This window comes from Notamacropus eugenii, chromosome 3, assembly GCF_028372415.1.
Source record: "Notamacropus eugenii isolate mMacEug1 chromosome 3, mMacEug1.pri_v2, whole genome shotgun sequence".
In the NCBI taxonomy this organism is placed as follows: domain Eukaryota; kingdom Metazoa; phylum Chordata; class Mammalia; order Diprotodontia; family Macropodidae; genus Notamacropus; species Notamacropus eugenii.
The window spans coordinates 58591555-58613183 of record NC_092874.1 but is presented as its reverse complement, the minus strand read 5'-3'; the positions used below and the strand labels follow the sequence as shown (position 1 = coordinate 58613183).

The 21629-nt window shown below is 37.1% G+C and overlaps 1 protein-coding gene across 1 annotated transcript in view; it reads right to left on the bottom strand.

Moving 5' to 3' along the window:
* Positions 1-3201: 3201 nt before the first annotated feature.
* The window catches only part of SLC39A12 (solute carrier family 39 member 12), a 109180-nt gene continuing 90752 nt past the window's right edge, over positions 3202-21629 (bottom strand). The window contains exon 12 of the mRNA XM_072650250.1: positions 3202-3807. Coding sequence (XP_072506351.1) covers positions 3679-3807 — 129 coding nt within the window. The 3' untranslated portion in view covers positions 3202-3678. The remainder of the gene's footprint in view (positions 3808-21629) is intronic.

Below are 21629 nucleotides of genomic sequence, written 5' to 3'. Positions count from 1 at the left end.
ACTGTGATGGAGACAGAAAAACATGCTAAAACTTGAATGGAAAGATTCAAAATAAAATGAGAAGAACTTGGAGAACAATTTATAGTAATACTGTGAAATGAATTTACTTTGAAAGCCCTCAGAACTCTAGGCAAAGCAACCAAAGATAATGATTTCAAAAGACTAATGATGAAATATGCCTCTTACCTCTTGACAGATAAGTAATTGACTAGAGATGTGGAATGAGATGTGCATTCATATATGTGGTCAATATATTGCTTCGTTTTGCTGGGCAGTTTATGTATGTTACAAAGGGAAGCCTTTATTCACTTGTGTGGGGCTGTGGAGGGTAGAGGAGTAGGGTAATATTTAGTGATGTGTACTTTAAAAAAGTAATACAATAAAATATTTTTTTAAATTCTCAAAACCCAAAAAGGGGTGCAGAAAGGTACAAAGAGTAATTTTATTGAAAGCTTGGTTAAATTTTATATATAAATATATATGTTAAAAGAACAAACTATGGCTTACAGAGCTTAATAATTTTTATGCAATTCTTTTATGCCTTTCTTTTTATACTGAAATGTTTACTAGTTGATGATTGTTAAGTACAGAATAAAAACAAAATATCCCATGTACATACAAATATCCTTAATAATATTTTTTGTAATATCAAAGAACTGACAAAAAAGTAGATTTTCATTCTTGGGAAATGGTTCTTTTTTTGATCATGGTTTTCAGGTAGACCCATAATTTCTGAATTATCTCTCCTGAATCTATTTTCCAGGTCAGTTGTCTTCCCAATGAGATATTTCACATTGTCTGCTATTTTTTCATTCTTTTGGTTTTGTTTAATAATTTCTTGGTTTCTTATAAAGTCATTTACTTCCATCTGCTCCATTCTAATTTTTAAGGAATTATTTTCTTCAGTGAGTTTTCAAACCTCTTTTTCCATTTGGCTCATTTTGCTCTTTAAAGCATTCTTCTCCTCATTGGCTTTTTGGACCTCTTTTGCCATTTGGGTTAGTCTATTTTTAAAGGTGTTATTTTCTTCATCATTTTTTGGGGTCTCCTTTAGCAAGCTGTTGACTTGCTTTTGATGATTTTCTTGCATCACTCTCATTTCTCTTTCCAATTTTTCCTCCACCTCTCTTACTTGATTTTCAAACTCCTTTTTGAGCTCTTCCCTGGCCTGAGACCTTTGCATATTTTTCTGGAGGTTTTGGATGTAGAAGCCTTGACTTTTATGTCTTCCTCTGATGGTATGCTTTGTTCTTCCTCATCCAAAAGGATGAAGAAAACACCGTTTCACCAAAAAAGTAACCTTCTATGGCCTTCTCTTTTTTTCAATTTTTTTTTGGCATTTTCCCAATCAGTTACTTGACTTTTGTGTCCTTTTTCAAGTGGAGGGTATACTCTAGGGACCTGTAAGTTCTCATTTCCTCCAAGGTGGCACAATCAAGGGAGAGGAGCTTACTCCTCTCCTGGCCTGTGCTTTTGTCTGTGAGCAACCACAAGCACTCTTTTCTGCCCAGGATCTGTGAGTAGGGTTTCCTTTCCATAGCCACCATCAGCTTCACAACACCAGCAGTCCTTCTCACCCCAGGACTGCCACTCAGAACTGAGACCCAGATCAGCTGCTCAATTCCTGCAGGGTCTTTAGGCTGAGGGCTGGAGCCAGATTGCACTCCCCTGTCACCCAGGTATAAGAGCTTTCTCACTGACCTTTAAAGCTGTCTTTGGTGTTTGTGGGCTGAGAAATCTGGGAACCACAACTGCTGCCCACGATTCTGAGCCCTGATGCCTGCTCCAGTCCTGTCTATGCAGTGGTATGTGGCCAAGGCTGGGCTGTACTCTGCTCTGAACCTGGTAGGATAGACCTTTCCTGTTGGCCTTCCAGACTGTCTTGGGCTGTAAATCTCTTTCACTCCATTGTTTTGTGGCTTCTGCTGCTCTGGAATTTGGTTAGAGTCGTTTTTGCAGGTATTTTATGTGCTATGGGGGGAGAGCTAGAGCAGGTCTGTCCTTCTACTCTGCCATCTTGGCTCTGCCCGCCCAACCCTTTCTAAGTAGAGAAATGGAAGATTCTCACCAATGTATGTTGTATCTAGTTCTTTGGTATTACAAAAAAGTGGTACTCTATTTTGATGAGTGGGTATGGAACATGGCATATACTGTCAGACTCAGTTATATGTTGCTTAGTTTTGTGAAATGATTTTCTCATTTTCTCTTTCTTCCCCCCCCCCCACCTTTCTTTCTTATTATGAGATATGACTCTCTGGAGAGGGGTATGAGAGAAGATATATGTAGAATTTAAGGTGCAATAAATACAAATAATACCTATTTTTTTAAAAAGATAAATGCTAAAGCCATCTTTTATTTTGCTAGTTATGAAAGACCTAAAGTCAAAGAACTGAAACTAAAACTCTCATAAAGAGAAATTAAGAAGTGTGTGGTGCCCATGAGCATGTTGTAATATGTTTAGAATGACAGAGTATCTAGGATACGCAATGAAAAGGCTATTATCTAGACTTAAGGAAAAGAAAAAGGTATGTATGTGGATTATATAGTAATATAACCAATGTACAGAATGTATGTCCCACTGACAGCCAAATAATGTCAAGAGAACTTAAGAAGGGTGACAGTGCTTTGTATGGAAATAGTGTGGCAGATCTATCGAAGGATATGTATATCAACCAATCAGAAATGGCAAGAATTAATGGGTGGTGATCCACATTGTTAAAGGGACTACTATTGCATATTGGTTGGAATTGATCATTCAATTGTTAATGTGGGGGTACATCACCCTCTTATTATATATTCCTTCCCCTCATTTTGATGGGCTCATATAGTATTTGTAATAATATGAAATATATCTTGTGTCTGCCAGGAAGAGCTTTATCATAAATGTCTCCTACTATAATCGGTAGGGCTTGATCAGTTAAGCTGCTTCACTATAGAAGATTTAGTTTTATTTTTGAACTTCATCTTTTGATTGCCGTCTGGAACAGATCTCATTTGCTGAATACATAGCAGACCACTTATATACAGGGCTGTTAAGGCTTTAAGAGATTACACATTTATAAAAATGAATGAGCTGAAATATAGTATTTTCTTCTTTCTTTTTTAACTTTACCCAGACCTAGTGAAAGATGATAGGAAAGCTCTCAAGAGGAGAAGAGATACACTTTGCCATCATGTTAAAACCAGATTTTATTGCATTCCTATAAAATTGAGTGTGGTTATAATTTGCAGTTTCTTAGAAAAGCATATTTTTTTTACATTGAAGATGTTGCTGTAGATATACATATGTGTTACATGTATGTGTATAATTATATAGATATGTTTGAAAACTATATAGTCCAGTTCAATTACTATAGACATTCTTTATCAGAGAGGCAGAGTATCAGGATAATTTCTCAGAATGAATTCTGTAGTTCCTACTTTTAAAATACTATGAAAATTTGAACAGTTTGGGAAACTAAAAAAACATGCAATTAAGACTAAGTCTTAACCTTCACATTTATAAGAACACAACACCATAGTGCAAAATCTGAATAAGTTAATAAAGTGAAATGATAGCTTAGCTTTAACTAAGACACAAAAAATTAATTTACAAATTGCTATGTAGTGCATAGAAAATTATGAAAAAAGGGCACAGAAATTAATTTTAAAGGAACTTTGGGAATTCCAGCAAAGACTTCATATTTTAATGTTATGCTCATATATAGCCAGCATTAAAAGGGAAAGCCAACCGAGTATCAATCCAAAGTTCTGCAGGAGAAACATCAACCAGGGTCGCTGAGTTTGAACGTGAGTCATTTCAGGAAGCTAAAAAAAGAATAAAAAAGAATGAGATCCAGATATATTCATGGCTGGGAAAGAAAGTTTGATGGGAAAAAATGAGAAACTGCGTTGTTCAAGTCTTAGTAGTAACCTTTCAGATTCTTGATTCCGTTACCATAATTAATTAATTTAAAATGGTTGGAGCAATTATATTCCAGCAAGTAGCCAGAGGAAACACCTATAAGCTCCATGGCAAAAGAAATATCATTAACAATATGTAGTTACCATATTAAGTCAATTTCAAGTACTCTTACTTCTCCTTGATTTAAGAACCTAAATGGAAAAAGTACCTTTACTTGGAAGAAAATTAATTTACTTGGGGGTTTCTTAGCTTGAAATATGTGAATTGAAATATCTATATATGATATATACACACACGTATGTAAATATATACACATGTATGTGCGTGGGTGTATGTGTACATCTACAGATACATATATGTATATGTTCGAATATATACATCCAATTATATTTTAATGGAATTGGTTTTCTCTGTAATTCTATGTATTTTATTTTATGCATTGAAAAATATTATTCTGTAGTCTTCGTTTGACTGCCAACGGGATCCACAACACAAAATTAAAAACCCTCTATTTATCTGTTCTGTTCATGTAGTCTGTTAAGCAGATAAATTATCCCTAGACATTATGCTGTTTTTTCCTTTCTTTTTTTTGGTATGTAATGAAATGCCCAAGAAAGTGACTCGTCGTGAGTTTTTTTTTTAGGACCCAGAAGCAGGAGTGGAGGAAGCTCTCTCTTGTATTCAGAAGCCAATGCTGTTATCTAGCACATTCGTGAAATACTATTACCCATACTTTGAGTGAAAAGTTTTCCAAGCAGATCCCAACAGGTGGCAGTCTTACATTAATTTCCATAGAGGTCTTACCCCCTCCCACTTGATTTGTAGATCTGACTTTGCATGTCACTTTGATAAGTTCTCATTTCTATCAGAATGCAAGTTTGGGCTCACCACAGATTGTGGCCTTCATTCCTCCAAATTTACACAGTGTAAGCAATAAAAAGAGTTCCAAATGAGTTTGAGAGAAGCACGGTTACTGGATTTGTGACAGTAGAAAACAGACTGAGGTTGTTTGGGAGGGCAGTCTGCTGCTTATTTATGAAGTTTTATCAGTCAGAAGATATTTCACATTATGGAAATCTGTGATTCCAAACACCATTATGGAAGCATTTAGTATGCCCCAAAGGCACTATATGACATAGTTGAAAGAATGGCAGATTTATAGTAAGAAGACTTTGTTCCACAACCCAGTTTTCCTATCTATGTGACCTTAAGCAGATTACTTTACGTTTCCAGGCCTCAGTTTCCTCACATATGAAATGAAGGAGTTAGAGTAGGTGACTTCCAAAGTCCCTTTTATTTCTAAATCGATGACCCTGTGAACTAGACATTAGTCTGCTGGTTGCTAAGGCAGGACCTTAAACCTGCCACATATTCTCCATGTCCTTAGTTGCTCAACTTTTTTTTTTTAATGGAGGTTAGCCATGTTAATGCAGAGAAAAATCTATATGGTCCCCAATGACCTTTAATTCATATCTTGATCTTCAATTTAATTAATACTTTTAATTCATAATAATTAACAGGCAATCATAGGTCTGAGAAGTCATTTTGTCTTTGTTTTACAGAAGCCCAGAAAAGTGAAAGGATATGCAAGAAAAATAGAGGAGTGTGGACCTCATACAGCGAGTTTATTGTTCATAAGAAAGCCCTTTACATTCCCGTACATTGTAAGCTTCCTGAGGACAAATACCATTTTTTAGGTTTGTCTTTATATCTCTAGAACTTGGCATAGTGCTCTGAATACAGGCATTTTTAAAATGTTTGTTGAATCGAATGAATTTTGTTCCAATAAACATTAACATGAAACTGCTAATCCACTTAAATATGAGTTGACAAACTTCCCCCATAGAACTCATCGTCTTACCCCTTTGGGTGGGAACATTTAGATAGCACCCACAATGGGTCAGGTATTGTGCCAAGTGCCTATCTCATCTGATCCTCATGCCAGCCCTATGAGGTAGGTGCTATTATTATCCCCATTTTTCAGGTGAAGAAACTGAAGCAAACAGAGGTTAAGTACCTTGCCTAGTAAATAGTTTAGCCAGAACCCAAACTCAGATTTTCCTGACTACAAGTCCCCTATGCTATTGACTATATCACCTAGCTGACTCTGAAAATATGTAATACCTACCTCTTAAAGTTTTGTGAAGATCAAATGAGAGCCTGTTTATAAAGATCATTAGTGCATTGAACAACAAAAACGTATTTATTTATCCCATGTAGATGGGTACCCAAAATAATTTTTTTGGACAAAATCATTGCCCCTCTCTCCTTATACAGACAAAATTTTCATTTCTGAAGGTTTTCTTTTAAGTACATCTTCCTTACAAAGAGACATGGCTGATGATTATATTATTAAAGACATGCTCAACTCATTCTTCCTTTAGGAAGCTTTCCCATATTGGACTTTTGGTCTGACCGTCATTCTTTTCTATCACTCCCATTCCAATTCTAAAGAACTGGGGATAATTAGAAGCTGAGAACAGAAATAAAAGATACTAAAATTCACCATAAAAAGTATTCCCATATATTGTTGCATTTATGGAACTGACGCAAATCAGAAAATGAGATAGAGATTTAATTTGCCAAAGATAGGAATGATGAAGAGGGACAGAGGTTAACAGAACTGTGCCATTAAATTCTTTTCTATATTTTATAACACATAATGGGCACTCAAAGTACTACCAGACATCACAACAGTGAGAAAAAATCTTCGGAAGTTAGAAGAACTATTCATCTTTCTAGACAAGGTTGATCATAATTTACATGGCCAATTCGAACTTATAAATCCAAACCAAATACATATTGTGTTTTTAACCCCCAAAACAGGACTGGCTTTGTGACAAGTTCCAACTAGGCTGGTTTTTGAAAGGCCACTTGGCTCTTTTTAGAATGGTTATGTACACACACACACACACACACACACACACACACACACACAAACCATAATAGCTTTTGGATGAGTGTCAGGATACCAGAGAGCCCCACAAGAATTATATCCCAAAGAGATACAAACATCCCACTATCCAGCCAAAGCTCCAGCTAATGTATGATTATATTGAGGGGATCTATTCCCCTTCACAGGAATCAGTTAATTTGGAGACAAATGAAGATATGGAATGTCTCTAGTTTTCAGGAAAAGTATTTTGAAAGATTTTAGATTTTTAAATGTTTTTTTATACCAGGAAATAGAGTTGCCATTTTTGTGCTGTTATTTTTGTTATAAGAAATGTCTCTTTTCTCCCATGTGACAATTGGACATCCTTATTTCTCATTATTTGAGAGACTGATGTAGATTCTAGAGATAAATGGAATGAGCTAATGGACAGCTGATGTTGACCTTGAAGCAACAGAGCTTTGGAAAGTTACTGAAAATGCTATTACATAGAAGCATTGCCCAGAGATCTAGGGGTGGAGAACCTGCAGCCTTGATGCCACATGTGGCCCTCTAGGTCTTCAAGTATGGCTCTTTGCCTGAATCCAAACTTCACAGAACTGTAAAACTTGGACTCAGTCAAAAGGCTATACCCAAGGACCTAGAAGGTCCCCTTGCCCACTTCTGTCTGAAACTTGGAAACATTCAAATTGGAGGTAATCCTTGAAGAATTAAAAATCAACATCCTATGGTAGGTCATTTGCACTTCTCTCCACATACCTAGGTAGGTATTCACTTTTTGTGTGTTCATGGTCCTCTTTGGCAGTTTGGTGAAGTCTGTGTACCCCCTTCTTAGATGTTTTTAAATGCAAAAAATAAAATACATAAAATTACAAAGAAGACCAATTATAATGAAATACAGTTACTGAAATACTTTTTTAAAAAATCAAGTTCACAGACACCTCCCCTCAGGATCAGAAGATGCTAGGACATGATGTTCTAGGAGTTTTAACTCTCAAGAAAAATATAAGCTTTGCCAAAATCTATCCAACAAACCTGCCAGTTCTTAAGTACTTTACCCAAATTCAGAGTCTTAGTGTATTGATTAGAAATTCCATGAGGCATACCAGTGCCCACACACAAAACATGACTCGTCTATGCATATGAGGCAAGTACTTTTTTTTAATGCTACAATCTGTACTGTCGTCTGCTTGGGAAGTAGGCTTTACTGTCCCAGTTGGAAACTTTAAAATGTTGAAGGACCTCTGCTCTAGTCCTGCTTTGATGACTCATCATGGAATGGAGGTGAACTGGGTTTTCAAAAGTTATGATAGTAAAACATAAGTTCTCACAATAGAACTGAGGAGCCACAATTTTTTCCCATTTAGAAAATGTCCCTTTTTGTCCATAAATTGGTAAGATTTTTTTTTCAGTATTTGGGAATTTTCCACAGTGCGTAGAAATAGAAAGGATGAGCTGATGTACAGATGGGAAAGCTTTCAGATGACCTTGTGTGCCTTGTCACCCAAGGTTCAACTCAGCTAAGAGTGGTGATGCTCATCTTGGCACCAAGTGATTAATCCTTTCATAATAATTTCCATTCTACAAGGTACAGGGTAGGAGTAGGGAAGGAAAAGAAGGTGAAATCTGCATGAGTCCATGGGTGGATAAAGCATTAATACCAATCAGATCAAAGATTCTTAAATGTTCAAGTCCAAATATTAAGAAACAGAAATCAGATTCCCAGTTTTTCTTCCTGCCATGCCCACTTGCCACAAATATCTAACCAAAAAGTAAATAAGAAGTAAGTGATTCCATAGTGGCTTCCTCTGTGGTATCTATGTGAGTAAGAGCCTACATGGCAGTCTGGGTAGAGGGCCAGCTCAGGAAAATAGTTCAGCCACTACCTCTAACTCATACTGGCTCTGTGACCTTTGACTAGAAAGTTATAACCTCCCAATGTCCTAGGCAAGTCCCCAAGACTTGAAATTAGAGATGAATTATGAATCTGCATTGGTGAAAGTTCTTTTTATACTGAATCTCTGAATCTAACAACAAAAATGCCAAAGTAATACATCAATGAAAATAAAAGAAATGTATGCCTTATAGAAGACAAATTAAGGAATTAAGGGGTTCTCAGAAACTCATGGAAGCAAGCACAAGGACCCAGTTGAGACCTTGGTAACTCCCAGGCTCCCTATAAGATATTTCGTAAGGCATTCTTCCTTAGGAATTAATATTTCATGAATTCCATTCCCAAACTGCCTCTTTTATACAGTCATGCCCTTGCAACACTGGTTACAGTTGAATATTGTAACTCAATATTCAACCTTTTCCCAATGGGACAGATACGTCTAAGAATCCCTGACATTACTAAGTTGTGTTGTGGTTTTTTTTTTTGCCAAGTGATGTTTCCTCTCTATTTCCATCTGTATCTTGAACAAAGGCTGGTTTCCTGTTCTTTTTTAATGTATGTTTATGGACCTAATGCTGTGTATGCCAAGGTTTACCTTCTGCAAGGTTCATCAATGTGTGTGTCACACAAAAAATGAATGAGCAGCATTTGATACTTTCACAATGACCTGTCATCTGGCAAAGGTTCAAATATTTATATCCATTTATTGAAAATACTTTGAGATACATCTCATGAAGGAAAATCTTTAAAATATGTCTGTTATTTCAGTACACTAAGATTTGCTGTCATTAATTTTTAAGGAAAAGCAACTTTTTTTCCATTTTAAAAAGCCCGTATGTGATTAGGATTCCTTCCTGACCATCTGCTATGCAGGAGAGTTAGCCACCACAGCTGTGCACATGAAATCCAGGCATGTCATTGAATTGGACAGGCCAGGTGAACATTAAAGCTTGCTTAACATGGTAGACTCATAGAAAAGTTCATGGAGGAGATATTCTTGATATTCTTTCTGGTTATCTGGAAGCACATACTCAGATGTTGCCTTCATTGCAGTCCTATTTGTGAATATTTCAATTTTGTCTTTGCAAATGGATCACTTTTGAGTCAAGTAGGGACTTTTTTTTGCATGTGCAAACTCCTTCTTGGAATGCAAATCTACAATTACTTGTGCATTCTGATACATTCACAAGTCAAACAATAGGTTCCCTACACTATATGTTACCATCTACTTTTATTTTTAGCACGAGAAGGAAAAATTGCAAGTCTCCTTTGAGGAAGACTCATAATAACTAGGCATTTTCTTCAAAGCAGTGCTTTGCTTTTTCTCTGCCCCACCCACACATTCTCTTTGGGGGGAAAAAAGTACATTTTGAGTGACTGTGATGTTTGCGGAGGTAACAGACTGATAGCCCTGGAAACTTAAGTCTTATTTATCATCAGAACAGGTGGCTATAGTACAAGTCCTCTGCACAGCCTGCCCACGAATGTACCCATCCTTTTTTCCTTCCTTTCTTCAAGGACTGATCACTGCTAAAAAGTCAAGGGAATGGTTATTTTTCCAGGATGCCAGACATCTGGAGCAAAAACAAAAAATTCAATCAATCTTCCAGATGCCTCCTAATATCCAAATATTTGGTGTAATGTAGCTAAGCTATACAGATGCTTTTTAATTCTTCTTGTCCAAATGTTTTGTGAAGGCATATTTGATGGCAATGAAATGGTATCTTGATTATCTAAGAATGCCTGGGAGGGAGGTGGTTCAAATGGAATCTTTTTTGTGAACGAAAGATGTCTTCAAAGTCTCTTTAGTTAGATTCAGAATAAAGTACCAAATCATAGATTAAAAAATTCCGTTATTTATGAAGAGACCTCTCAGGTTACCTGGGATCTCATGCTGTATAACATCATCTAATGTATTATAAGTAAACCCAGACTTTGTACATGTGAAGCCACAGGCAGGTGTAAAGGGAAAATGCCCACCTGGCTGCTCTTCTGCCTAAAGGCAACCAATAACTGACTTGGGTGATATCCTCATTGAATTTGCTGAATTGTCAGGTTTAGCCTGACTCCACCCCGACTGAGCCCACTGGATTGTACTCCACATTCCCCAGTGTGAAGAACTTTATGTCTGGCATGGGAAAGTTTACCTGCTAACCTGGAGCTCATACCAGTAATGACTCTCTAAATGTAACCCTTACTGAGAATAACAAAAAGCTGCTGCAACTTTAACTAAAAAGTGATAGCAATTCTTTTTTTGTTCATTTGGTCTTGCTTTAGTTAGACAGCATAAAACTGAGCATATATTGGGTAGGTTGAATCGGTCTGACTTCTACCTTTTGGTAAGTTTCTAAATGGAGGAAGGAAAAGAAGGAGGAGAGAGAGAGAGAGAGAGAGAGAGAGAGAGGGAGAGAGAGAGAGAGAGAGAGAGAGGGAAAGAGGCAGAGAGAGACAGAGAGAGACAGAGACAGAGACAGCGAGAGAGACAGCGAGAGACACAGAGAGACACAGAGAGCCAGAGAGAGGGAGGGAGGGAGAGAGAGACAGAGAGAAAGACAGAGAGAGAGAGAGAGAGAGAGAGAGAGAGAGAGAGAGAGAGAGAGAGAGAGAGAGAGAGAGAGAGAGGGAGAGAGGGAGGGAGGGAGAGAGAGACAGAGAGAGACAGAAAGACAGAGAGAGTTGGCTAATGTGATCCATGGCATATTATTTTCATTTGTAAATATGTCTTTCACCCCCATTTTTTTATTCCCTGTGATGCTATTTGAACTGTATTTTAAATCTTCCTTACTCTTTCATTAAGCCTAAAGATGTATTTAGATAAATACATCTAGTTCTTTTTTTTCTATGACTTAGAAAAATCCCTTGCCAAGGACCATAAGCGTAAGTACTCCACATACCTAGATCATGAGTCCATAACTACAATGGGGACTGGAGGAAGAAATTGGATGAAATTACACTGGAAGGGTATGAATGAGAGTTAATGAACTCAGAAACTCTAAGAGGTATCATTTCCTGTGATGGGCTCATCATCATCATATTTCATTTTTAAATTTCAGTGCTATAAGTTTAGATGATCAGCCTTTAAGTAAAAGTTCTAGATGCAATTTCTGGTCTGGGCTACTTCAAAGCCACATTTTATTGCACTTCACTTTATGACGCTTTTCAGATATAGCTTTTTTTCTTACCAAATTAAATATTGGTGGCAACCCTGTGTCAAACAAGTCTAGTGGTGCTGTTTCCTCAATAACATGTGCTCCCACCAACTTTCTGGGGCTGATCTGGGTAATTCTTGCAATGTTTCAAACATTCTCACTATTACATCTGAAGTGGTGACCTGTGATCAAGGGCTTTGTAATTGTTTTGGATGCCATGAACCATGCCTGTATAAAACAATGAACTTAATCTATAAATGTATGTGTTCTAACTGGTACACTGAACTACTGTTCCCCCATCTCTCTGCCTTCTCCTTGGGCCTTTGCATTCCCTGGGACACAATAATATTGAAGAATATTACATAAACTTAGTTGATAAAGCAGCAGCAGGGTTTGAGAAGATTGACTCCAATTTTGAAAGTCCTACTCTTGGTAAAATACTATCAAATATGATCATATGCTACAGAGACATCTTTCATGAAAAGTAAACTCAATCAGGAGTTGTGTCATTGGGTCAAAGGATATACATGATTTTAGTGATTCTTTGTATATTGTTCCAAACTTCTTTCAAGGATGATTGGACCAGTTCATGACTAACAGCAAAAACAAGCTTCATTGGATATTATCCCTATTTCTGTACTCTGAGATACAAATAAACTAGCCTCCTATCTGTGTCTCATAAATGAAACATTATTACTCTTGTCTGGGCCTTTGAACTCCCTGTTCCTTGTGCCTGGAATGCACACCCTCATTACCTCTCCTTCATAGAGCTCAGCTATTTTTTTAAGCTTTAGCTCAGGCACTGTCTTCTACATGAGGCATTTCCTGGTCCCTCCAACTGCTGGTGATTTGCCTCCCAAACTACCTTGCACTTGACTACTTTGCATAATGCTTGTATTAATTAACATCATATTGTATGCATCTGGATGGGTAATTTTTTTCTCCCCCCCTCCCCCACCAATTAGAAGATAAACTCCCTGTAAACAGGGATAGTTCTACTTTTGTACCTGTATCCTCAGCACCTATCACTGTACCTGGAACCTAGGAGACTTGATAAATACTTGCTGATGGATGGATTGGTTCAATGAACAGAAAGAAGACAATGTATCTGGAACATAGAGTGTAAAAAGAATTGTAATATGAATTACAGCTAGAAAGCCATTCTGGAAAGCTTTGAATGCCAGGTTAAGAAATTTGAATTGTGTTCAAAAGATTCAAAAGGTAATAGGCACAGATGATTTTTTAGCAGAGGAAGGACATGTCTAGATCTATATAAGGAAGATCATTTTCACAATGGTACGCAAGAAGCCTTAGAAGGAAAAGGGTGTAAAAGTAAAAAGACATATTAGAAAGCCCCCAAAACATATTGGGCATTGAAAAGATGGGAGGTGACTGAGGAGAGAATTGCTGTGGAGGAGGAATTGAGAGGACTTAGTAAGAGGGAAGGAAAGGGACCAGTTGTGATTGTAGGAGGCAGGATGAATGATTATGAAAATGCCACAAACAGTTGATGAAACCAGAAGGAGAAGCCTATTCAGGAGGAAAGACATTTAGAAGGCTGAGTTCTCCCTCCATTATCTTTCATTCGTTTGTTTGTTCATTTATTTAGTTAGGACATGTTGAGTCTGAAGTGTTAGAGCGATATCTAGAAAAGGAATTTTTTAGATAGCATTGGATATGTAGGTCTGGAGCTCAACAGAAACTCATGGGAGCAAATGCGACTGTCAAAGGAGAGAATGTCAAGGCAGAAAATGATAATATATCTCAGATTCTGTGTTTCTGCAATCTATTCAATTTTTGTACTTTTTCCATTTTTTTTTAAGTTAAAAAATTGTTGGAAAGTCTGTGGGAACTTCTCTAAGTAAAAGTTCTAGGTGAAATATCAGATCTAGGTCACTTCAAGGATGTATACTGCATTTTATTGCACTTCTCAGATACAGACCTTTTTTTTTTTTTTTTTACCAAACTAAAGATTTGTGGCAACCATGTGTCAAGCAAGTCTATTGGTGGTATTTCCCCATCAGCATGTGTTCATACCAAGTTTTTGGGTTTGATCTGGGCAATTCTTGCAATATTTCAAACATTCTCATTATTATATCTGAAATGGTGACCTGTGATCAACGACTTTGTAATTGTTTTGGGTGCCATGAACCATACCCATATAAGTCAGTGAACTTAATTGATAAATGTGTGTGCTGTAACTGGTACACTGAACTGCTGTTCCCCCATCTCTCTGCTTCTCCTTGGGTCTTCCTATTCTCTGGGACACAACAATATTGAAGAATATTACAGAAATGACTGCTACATATTACTATACTCTTGATTGAGCTCTGAACTGGTCTAACCATCCTTGAAAGAAGTTTGGAACAATATACAAAGAATCACTAAAATCATGTATATCCTTTGACCCAATGACACAACTCCTGGTCTAAAACCACAAAGAGATCAATGAACTGTATTTACATATTGATAGCAGCTCTTCTTGTTATATCAAAGAACTGAAAAACTAACTAGCTTGTCTATAAATCAGTCTAAAATTATATATTGAAAATTTATCATGTGCCAGACACTAAACGTTGGGGATATAAAGAAAGACAAAGATAGTTCTTGCCCTCAAGGAGTTCATAGTCTATTAAGGGAGACAATATGTGAATAACTAGATATATACAAGGTACATTCTTAGATGAGAGGTGACCTCTGAAGGGAAGAGACTAGTAGGAGGCGGAAGCAAAGTGGGGTCTGGAGACTAGGAAAGGCTATAGAAGGTAAGAGCTGAATGAAGGCTTGAATGAAGTCAGGGAAACTAAGATACAGGAAAACTGAACAAATTATGACACACATGTAGTGATTTAAGATTTTAAGTGATTTATCATTGAGAAATGATAAAAATCTGCTCTATCTATAGCCCAAAGAGATCAAAGAAATAGAAAAAGGGCCCATATATACAAAAATATCAATAGCAGTTTTTTATGGCAAAAAGAGCTGAAAACTAAGGGAGGGCCCATCAACTGGAAATGGCTGAACAAATTATGGCACAAAAAATAGTGGAATACTATTATGCTATAAAAAAATGATGAAGGAGATGGTTTCAGAGAAACCTAGGAAGACTTGTATGATTTGATGCAGAGTGATGTGAAGAGAAGTAGAATTGTTTATACAATGAATAGCTTAGAAAGACTTTAGAACTTGGATCAGTACACTGATCAATTAATAGCAGCAGACCAATAATGAAGCATGCTTTCCTTTTTTTTCTGGCAAGGTAATAGAAAGAATGGAGGAGACATACCTTTTCAAAAATGGTACAAATTTGTTTTGTTTGACAAAACTTTTGCTATAAGGAAGGATTTTGAGTTTTTCTTTTAGAAAGGTATAAAATTGGAGGAACAGAGAAAGGATAGACTAATGATAGTGATGCAAAAAAGAAAAAGAAGAAGAGCATCGATTCCTTTAACAATACAGAGGAAAACAGAAGAATGTTCAGAAAGGCACACAGACATTCAGGGCATTGTTAGCACTTCCATGTTATATTTAATATAAATTTTTTAAAATAATCTATGTGACAGATTTATGGTTTTTAATCTACAAACTCCACTTTCTAACCTTCTTTTGTACATGGAAACATTCATGTTTGGTAATGATTTTCTAGTTTATACTAAAAATATTTTTGAAAAGCAAAAACAATGATGTCACTTAAAAGGATATTAATCTATTATTAATGTGAATCATATTGCAATTTGCTGCAGGAGTTAAGTGAAAATTTTACTTTTGCACTCTCTCAGTTGTATTTAAAACATCTTCCCTGATACAGAGGATTGAGAGAGAGAAGACAGGGGAAAAAAGTTGCTTGTTCTCAATTACTCTCTGTCATAACAATCACTCCCAATCTATGTGTGTTATTCCTTAGGGAGAACTCTAAACTCTCTTACAAAAATCTCTAAGGACCTTCTTGAGTATTCTCAGATGAAATGGAGAGGAACTAGGAAGGTTTTTGTGTATATTTTTCTTTGCAGGGGGAGAGAGAAACACAAAGAATTGTTGGAAAGTAAGTAAGTACAGCGTCGTTGTTGGGGGTTTTTTTTTTCTGCTTTGTTTGTTTAAATTGCAGATAAAACTCAGACATTTACCAAAATGGGGATGGTTTAGAAAGAGCTTTTCCACTTCTAGAAACATCCTTTAGAATCAATCAATCTTTTTCTCAGAAGAATTCTAAGTATAGTTCTCTATTGCTTTGGGGAGAGACAGAGAAAGAACATAAAAATCATCTCTTTATAGGCATGATCCATACTTACTGCTTTGGTGAATTAATAGTTGTGAATGCTAAATTATATTAATTTTTGTTTCCTAAAATGATTTGCAAATGCAGATTCTTTCTTTCAGCAAAGGAACATTTAAAATGAAGCCATTGTACTTGGAGCAAAATATACTTTGCAAAAAGTACAAATTCATTAACACTTTTATTCCTTGAAATAAAAAAGAAATAAGGACTCGCTTGTTGGTAGGTGGATATTTTTCAAAGGGTTTTACTTCCCCTGGTGTTGCCAAACTCTGAAAAATGACAGAATCCACTTGTTTGTTGCGTGGGGGAGGCTCATTTTAATGGAGCACTAAAGCCCCCTCAGTAATGGTACTGTGTGGACTAAATTTACTGTAATTTCTCCACATCTGACTAGCAAAGATAGAAGTCTTGTTACAGCTCAGTCAATTAGTCTTGAGCAAAGACAAAGGAGGAAGAACCCACCCTTCTAAATGTCTTTCTTTCTGTTTGGGGTAGGTTTTCTAGCCATGTAGTTAGAAAGGCTAGAAAATTTTTTTTCACCCTTGGAGAGGTATAGTTGTTGCATTAGCAAAACCTCATTTGGGATCTACCTCATGATCTTGGAGCATCAAATACCCCCAATAAGCCCCTAAATAGGAGATCAGATAATAACAATTGTGACAATAAAATAGATATTATTTATATACCACTTTGAGGTTAACCAAGCACTTTACAAATATTATCACATTTTATCTTTACAAAAACCCTGAGAGGTAGATGCTACTATGATCCCCAATTTACAAATGAGAAATCTGAAGGAGTCTGAGGTTGTATGACTTGCCTAGAGTCACAAAGCTGGTGAGGGCCAGAAGCTGGATTTGAACTCAGATCTCCCTAACTCTAGGTAGCTAGATGGTACAGTGAATAGAGCACTGTGCTTAGAATCAGGAAGGCTCATCTTTAGGAGTTCAAATCTGACCTCAGACACTTTAACTGTGTAACCCCGAGTCTCTTAACCCTGTTTTTCTGCAGAATGAGCTGGAGAAGGAAATGGCAAACTGCTCCATAATCTTTGCCAAGAAAACCCCAAATGAGGTTGGACACAGTAGAAATGACTGGACAATTCCATAACTGCAAATCCAGTACTCTATGCACTGTGCCACCTGTCGGCCATTAATGCTATTTCAGGAGGCAAGAAAAATGTTCTACATGAAGCCTCTTCTGATCTCCCCAGCTGTTGTTGCTCTCCTTTCCACTCCCCTCCAATTTTTACTTTGTATTTATTTCACATAAATCTTGTATATATCTACTTGTCGGTCAGTCAATGAACATTTATTAAGCACCTACTATGTGCCAAGCACCATACTAGGTACATGTATATAGGTATGAGTTGTTTCCTCTGGTAGAATGTAAGCTCCTTAAGGACAGAAATTCTTCCTTCCTTCCTTCCTTCCTTCCTTCCTTCCTTCCTTCCTTCCTTCCTTCCTTCCTTCCTTCCTTCCTTCCAGCACACTGCTAAATGCTTTGGGGAGCTCAGCTCTAGATTTCCGGTATTACACCCAGGACAATGCAGGGAGAAGATAAGCAGGTGCAAAACTCAGAGATTTTTAAAGAGGATATGGGGTCATGGACAAAGCCCAGCGTATGCTTCCCAATGCCCCCCACATTTCTATATAGGAGAAATCAAGGTATAATGAACATCAAGGTCGGTCTTGGAAAAGGGGATTAAATCACAAATTGGCAGGCTAATAACTATGTAATATAGGAGCAGAGATAGTTCCATCTAGGTGGAAAAGAAGGGAGTATCTAAACACTGAAGCTGTAGACCTTGAGGGTTAGTACTATTTCATTTTGTTTTTTTCTGGTGCCATATTCAGTATCTGACACATTAGCAATAATGTTTATTGACTGATATAGGTATATGATCATAGATTTAGAGATGGAAGTGATCTTAGAGGTCACTGAGTCCAACCACTTTCATTTAATAGATTGAGAACTTGAGGCACTTGTTGATAGAGTGGTGAACTGATTCAACTAATCTAGAGAGCAATTTGGAACTATTTCCAAAGGGCTATAAAGCTGTGCATACACCTTTCATCCAGCAAAACTACTGGTGACTAAGAAATGGAAATCAAAGGGAAACCCATTGTTTGGAGAATGGTTGAACAAGTTGTGGTATGTGAATGTAATGGAATATTACTGGAATGAGAATGGAATAAGAAATGACAAGTCAAACAGTTTCAGAAAAACCTGGAAAAACTTACATGAACTGATACAAAATGAAGTGAGCAGAACCAGGAGAAAATTGTACATAGTGAGAGCAATATTGTACGATGAAGAATTGTGAATTAGTAACATTCTCAGCAGCAGGAATGCTCCCAGACAATTCCAAAGGACTCATGATGAAAAATGCTCTCCACCTCCAGAGAAAGACTTGAATACAGACTAAAGCATACTACTTTTCCTCTCTCTTTGTTTATTTTCCTCTTTCTTTCTTTCTTTCTTTCTTTCTTTCTTTCTTTCTTTCTTTCTTTCTTTCTTTCTTTCTTTCTTTCCTTCCTTCCTTCCTTCCTTCCTTCCTTCCTTCCTTCCTTCCTTCCTTCTCTTTCTTTCTTCCTTCCTTCCTTCCTTCCTTCCTTCCTTCCTTCCTTCCTTCCTTCCTTCCTTCTTTCCTTCCTTCCTTCCTTCCTTCCTTCCTTCCTTCCTTCCTTCCTTTCTTGCTTTCTTTCTTCATTTCTTCCTTCTTCCCTTCCTTTTTTGACTTCTTGTACAAAATGACTAATATGCAAATGTTTTGCATGACTACACACATATAACCTATATTAAATTGTTTATTGTCGCAGGGGAGAGGAGAGACAGAATCTAGAACTCAGAACTTTAAAAAATATATTTAAAATGGTTTTTGTGTGTAAGTGGGTGGAAAATTAAAAATATTAGAAAAAACAATAGGCATGGAAAGGTTAAGTGAATTGTTCAAAGTCACAAAGTAAATACCTGAGGCAGCATCTGCTGCCCTATCTTTTTGTCTACAAATCCAATAAATGATCCACTGCACCAAAATGCCTCTCTGCACCCAAGGTCTTTTAACATCATCTGATGAGCTGCCTCCTCTTTCCTGCCTATCTTTCTGAGGTTCTTTCCTGACTGGCAACAACTTGCGTTGCCCACTAATGTCTAGACTCTGAGCAGTCCTTCCCCATTGCCATAGAACCAGAATCTAGAATAGAAAATCATTTTGAATTCTCACTTAATACTTACCAAGTTCTATTTATACCAACAGAGTGTGTCCTTTTGAGGTTTCCATGGCTCTGGCATTATGGAAAATAATTCAAGATTTAGGAGACATGTCGAAAGAAGGCATGAAATTTTGCTTCCAACGTGAGAAAGAGAAGGGAAAATGAGGTGAAAAATAGTGAATGCCAGGAGAAACAGAGACAAACAAAATTCTGTGTTATGATTAGACAAAGCTGAGAGACAATCAACGTTCTGACTCCTCACTAAGGAGAATAAGGAGATACTCATTTTTTTGTCTCTAACTGGATGTAAAGATTGCTGATCATGGTAGCAGAGAATCCAATTCTTTATGCCACCAGAACTGAAATCTTTCTTTTCTTGACCTAAGCATGATAGTGCTTGGAGAGACATTCTTTCAGAAAACTTTCAAAGCTGATTTCACTGGATAAGGTTCCCTTCTTTTAGCTTGGAGGTGGGGTTGGGGGTCAGCTGGGGTGGGAGCATTTATGGATTATAAAGCCTTTTCCCAGTCCCCTTTTCTTTCATTTAAAAACATCATGCCATAGTACTTTCACACACACACACACACACACACACACACACACAAAAGGAAACTAGCTTCTTTTTTCTGATTAATCCAGCTCAAAAGGGTTCTTGGTAAATTTCCAGAGTCCAGTAAATAACCAGCAGAGTAATTTTTTCCGTCTTTACTTGTTGTCATTTATTTTCTTTGCTTTACAGCAGAGTCATGAAACTAGGCTTTATTCACTTGATGGAAGACTATTATCCTTGGCTGGATGGAGGAGTGTATCAACAGAAAAAAAGTTGTTGCTATGTGAAAGGTCCATATTTGCTGCAATATTTTACTCAGAAGGCCATAGGATCTGACCTTGATTGGAGGAAGTAGCCCCAGGAAATTCAAAGAGATTTTTGATTTGCTATCTTTTTTGCTGGTATGCATGTATAAATTTAGAAAACATCTCTCTGCAATAAGGTCAGGCCACATGTTAGCTAAGGACACTCAGGACATCACTTTTGTTGCTTTCTGATAACTGGCAGATACTAAGAACAGGACACTGATGACAAAATGACCTTTGGATAGAAGGCCATATGAGGTTCCATGGGACCACTAGGTCTCTTTGTTTTGTTAGGTTATTAAGAATCTTCCCATCTGGAATGAACAATCTGTCCCAGAATGCAAAACAATGAGGCAGCATGAGATCTGCAGAGAAGTAAGCTCATCAAGCCATTACTATGCTAGGTCATAGTATACAGGTCAGGCACAAAGAAAGTGAATTTGAACCAGGAAGAAGAAAACCAGGAAACCCAACAGCATGTTCAAGTCCTGATAGATAGGCAGATGGAATGAGATGTGACTCTAGCTATTCCAAACTCCCAAGAAATGTAGCTGTTATTGATGGAGAAGAAGCAATCAGTTGAGTAACAAGTATCTATAAAACACCTCTGTGTCAGGTAGGTGTAATGGATACAGAGTTGGGCTTGAAGTCAGAAAGATCTGGGTTCAAGTCCTCCCTCTGCCATGCCATGTTTAGGCTGTGTGATCTTGAGCAAGCCAGCTCTCTATTTCCTCATTTTACAATGTGTATAATAGCATATGACTCATAGGGTTGGAGTAAGGATAAAAAGAGCTAATATATGTAAGCACTTTCAAACCTCAAATTTATATATAAAGGTTAGCTATCATTACCCGAATTTGACTTGGGCTCTAGTCATGGAAACCACCACATTTTAACATGTGAGATGACTTTTAGGACTGCCTTTAGCATACTTCTATATACCTGAGTTTCCTTCTGGTAGTAAATCAGACACTTGGGAAAACAAAAAACAAAAATATGAGATATGGGACAGTGAGAAAGTAGTCTAACTAACAAAATAAGGTTCTTCAGCCTATTTTCACTACATACACTTAATAATGTCTCCATAAATCTTCCAGGTGCTCTTACCTCCTTTTAATGCCTGTTGGGCCCAAACCTTCATATATGTATTTGGTATGTACTTGTATATGTGTGTAATCTCCTGAGAGGGATTGGACCTGTGATGTCTCGAAGTCCCCAAGTCCGTCTTTGAAAGTAAGAGCTACCAAATTATGGCTCTGCATTGATAGTGGGAGTTTCAGGACTTCAAGTTTGTTACATCTCAGAGAAATTGTAGGTCCAGTTAGAGTTTTTAAAATAGGCAGGACACTGTGTTAGTACTGAAGATCACAAGGACAAAAATGAAAGAGTTCCATGCCCTCGAGGAGAGCATTCTCTTCCAAAACAACCCATATGCTAAGCAGA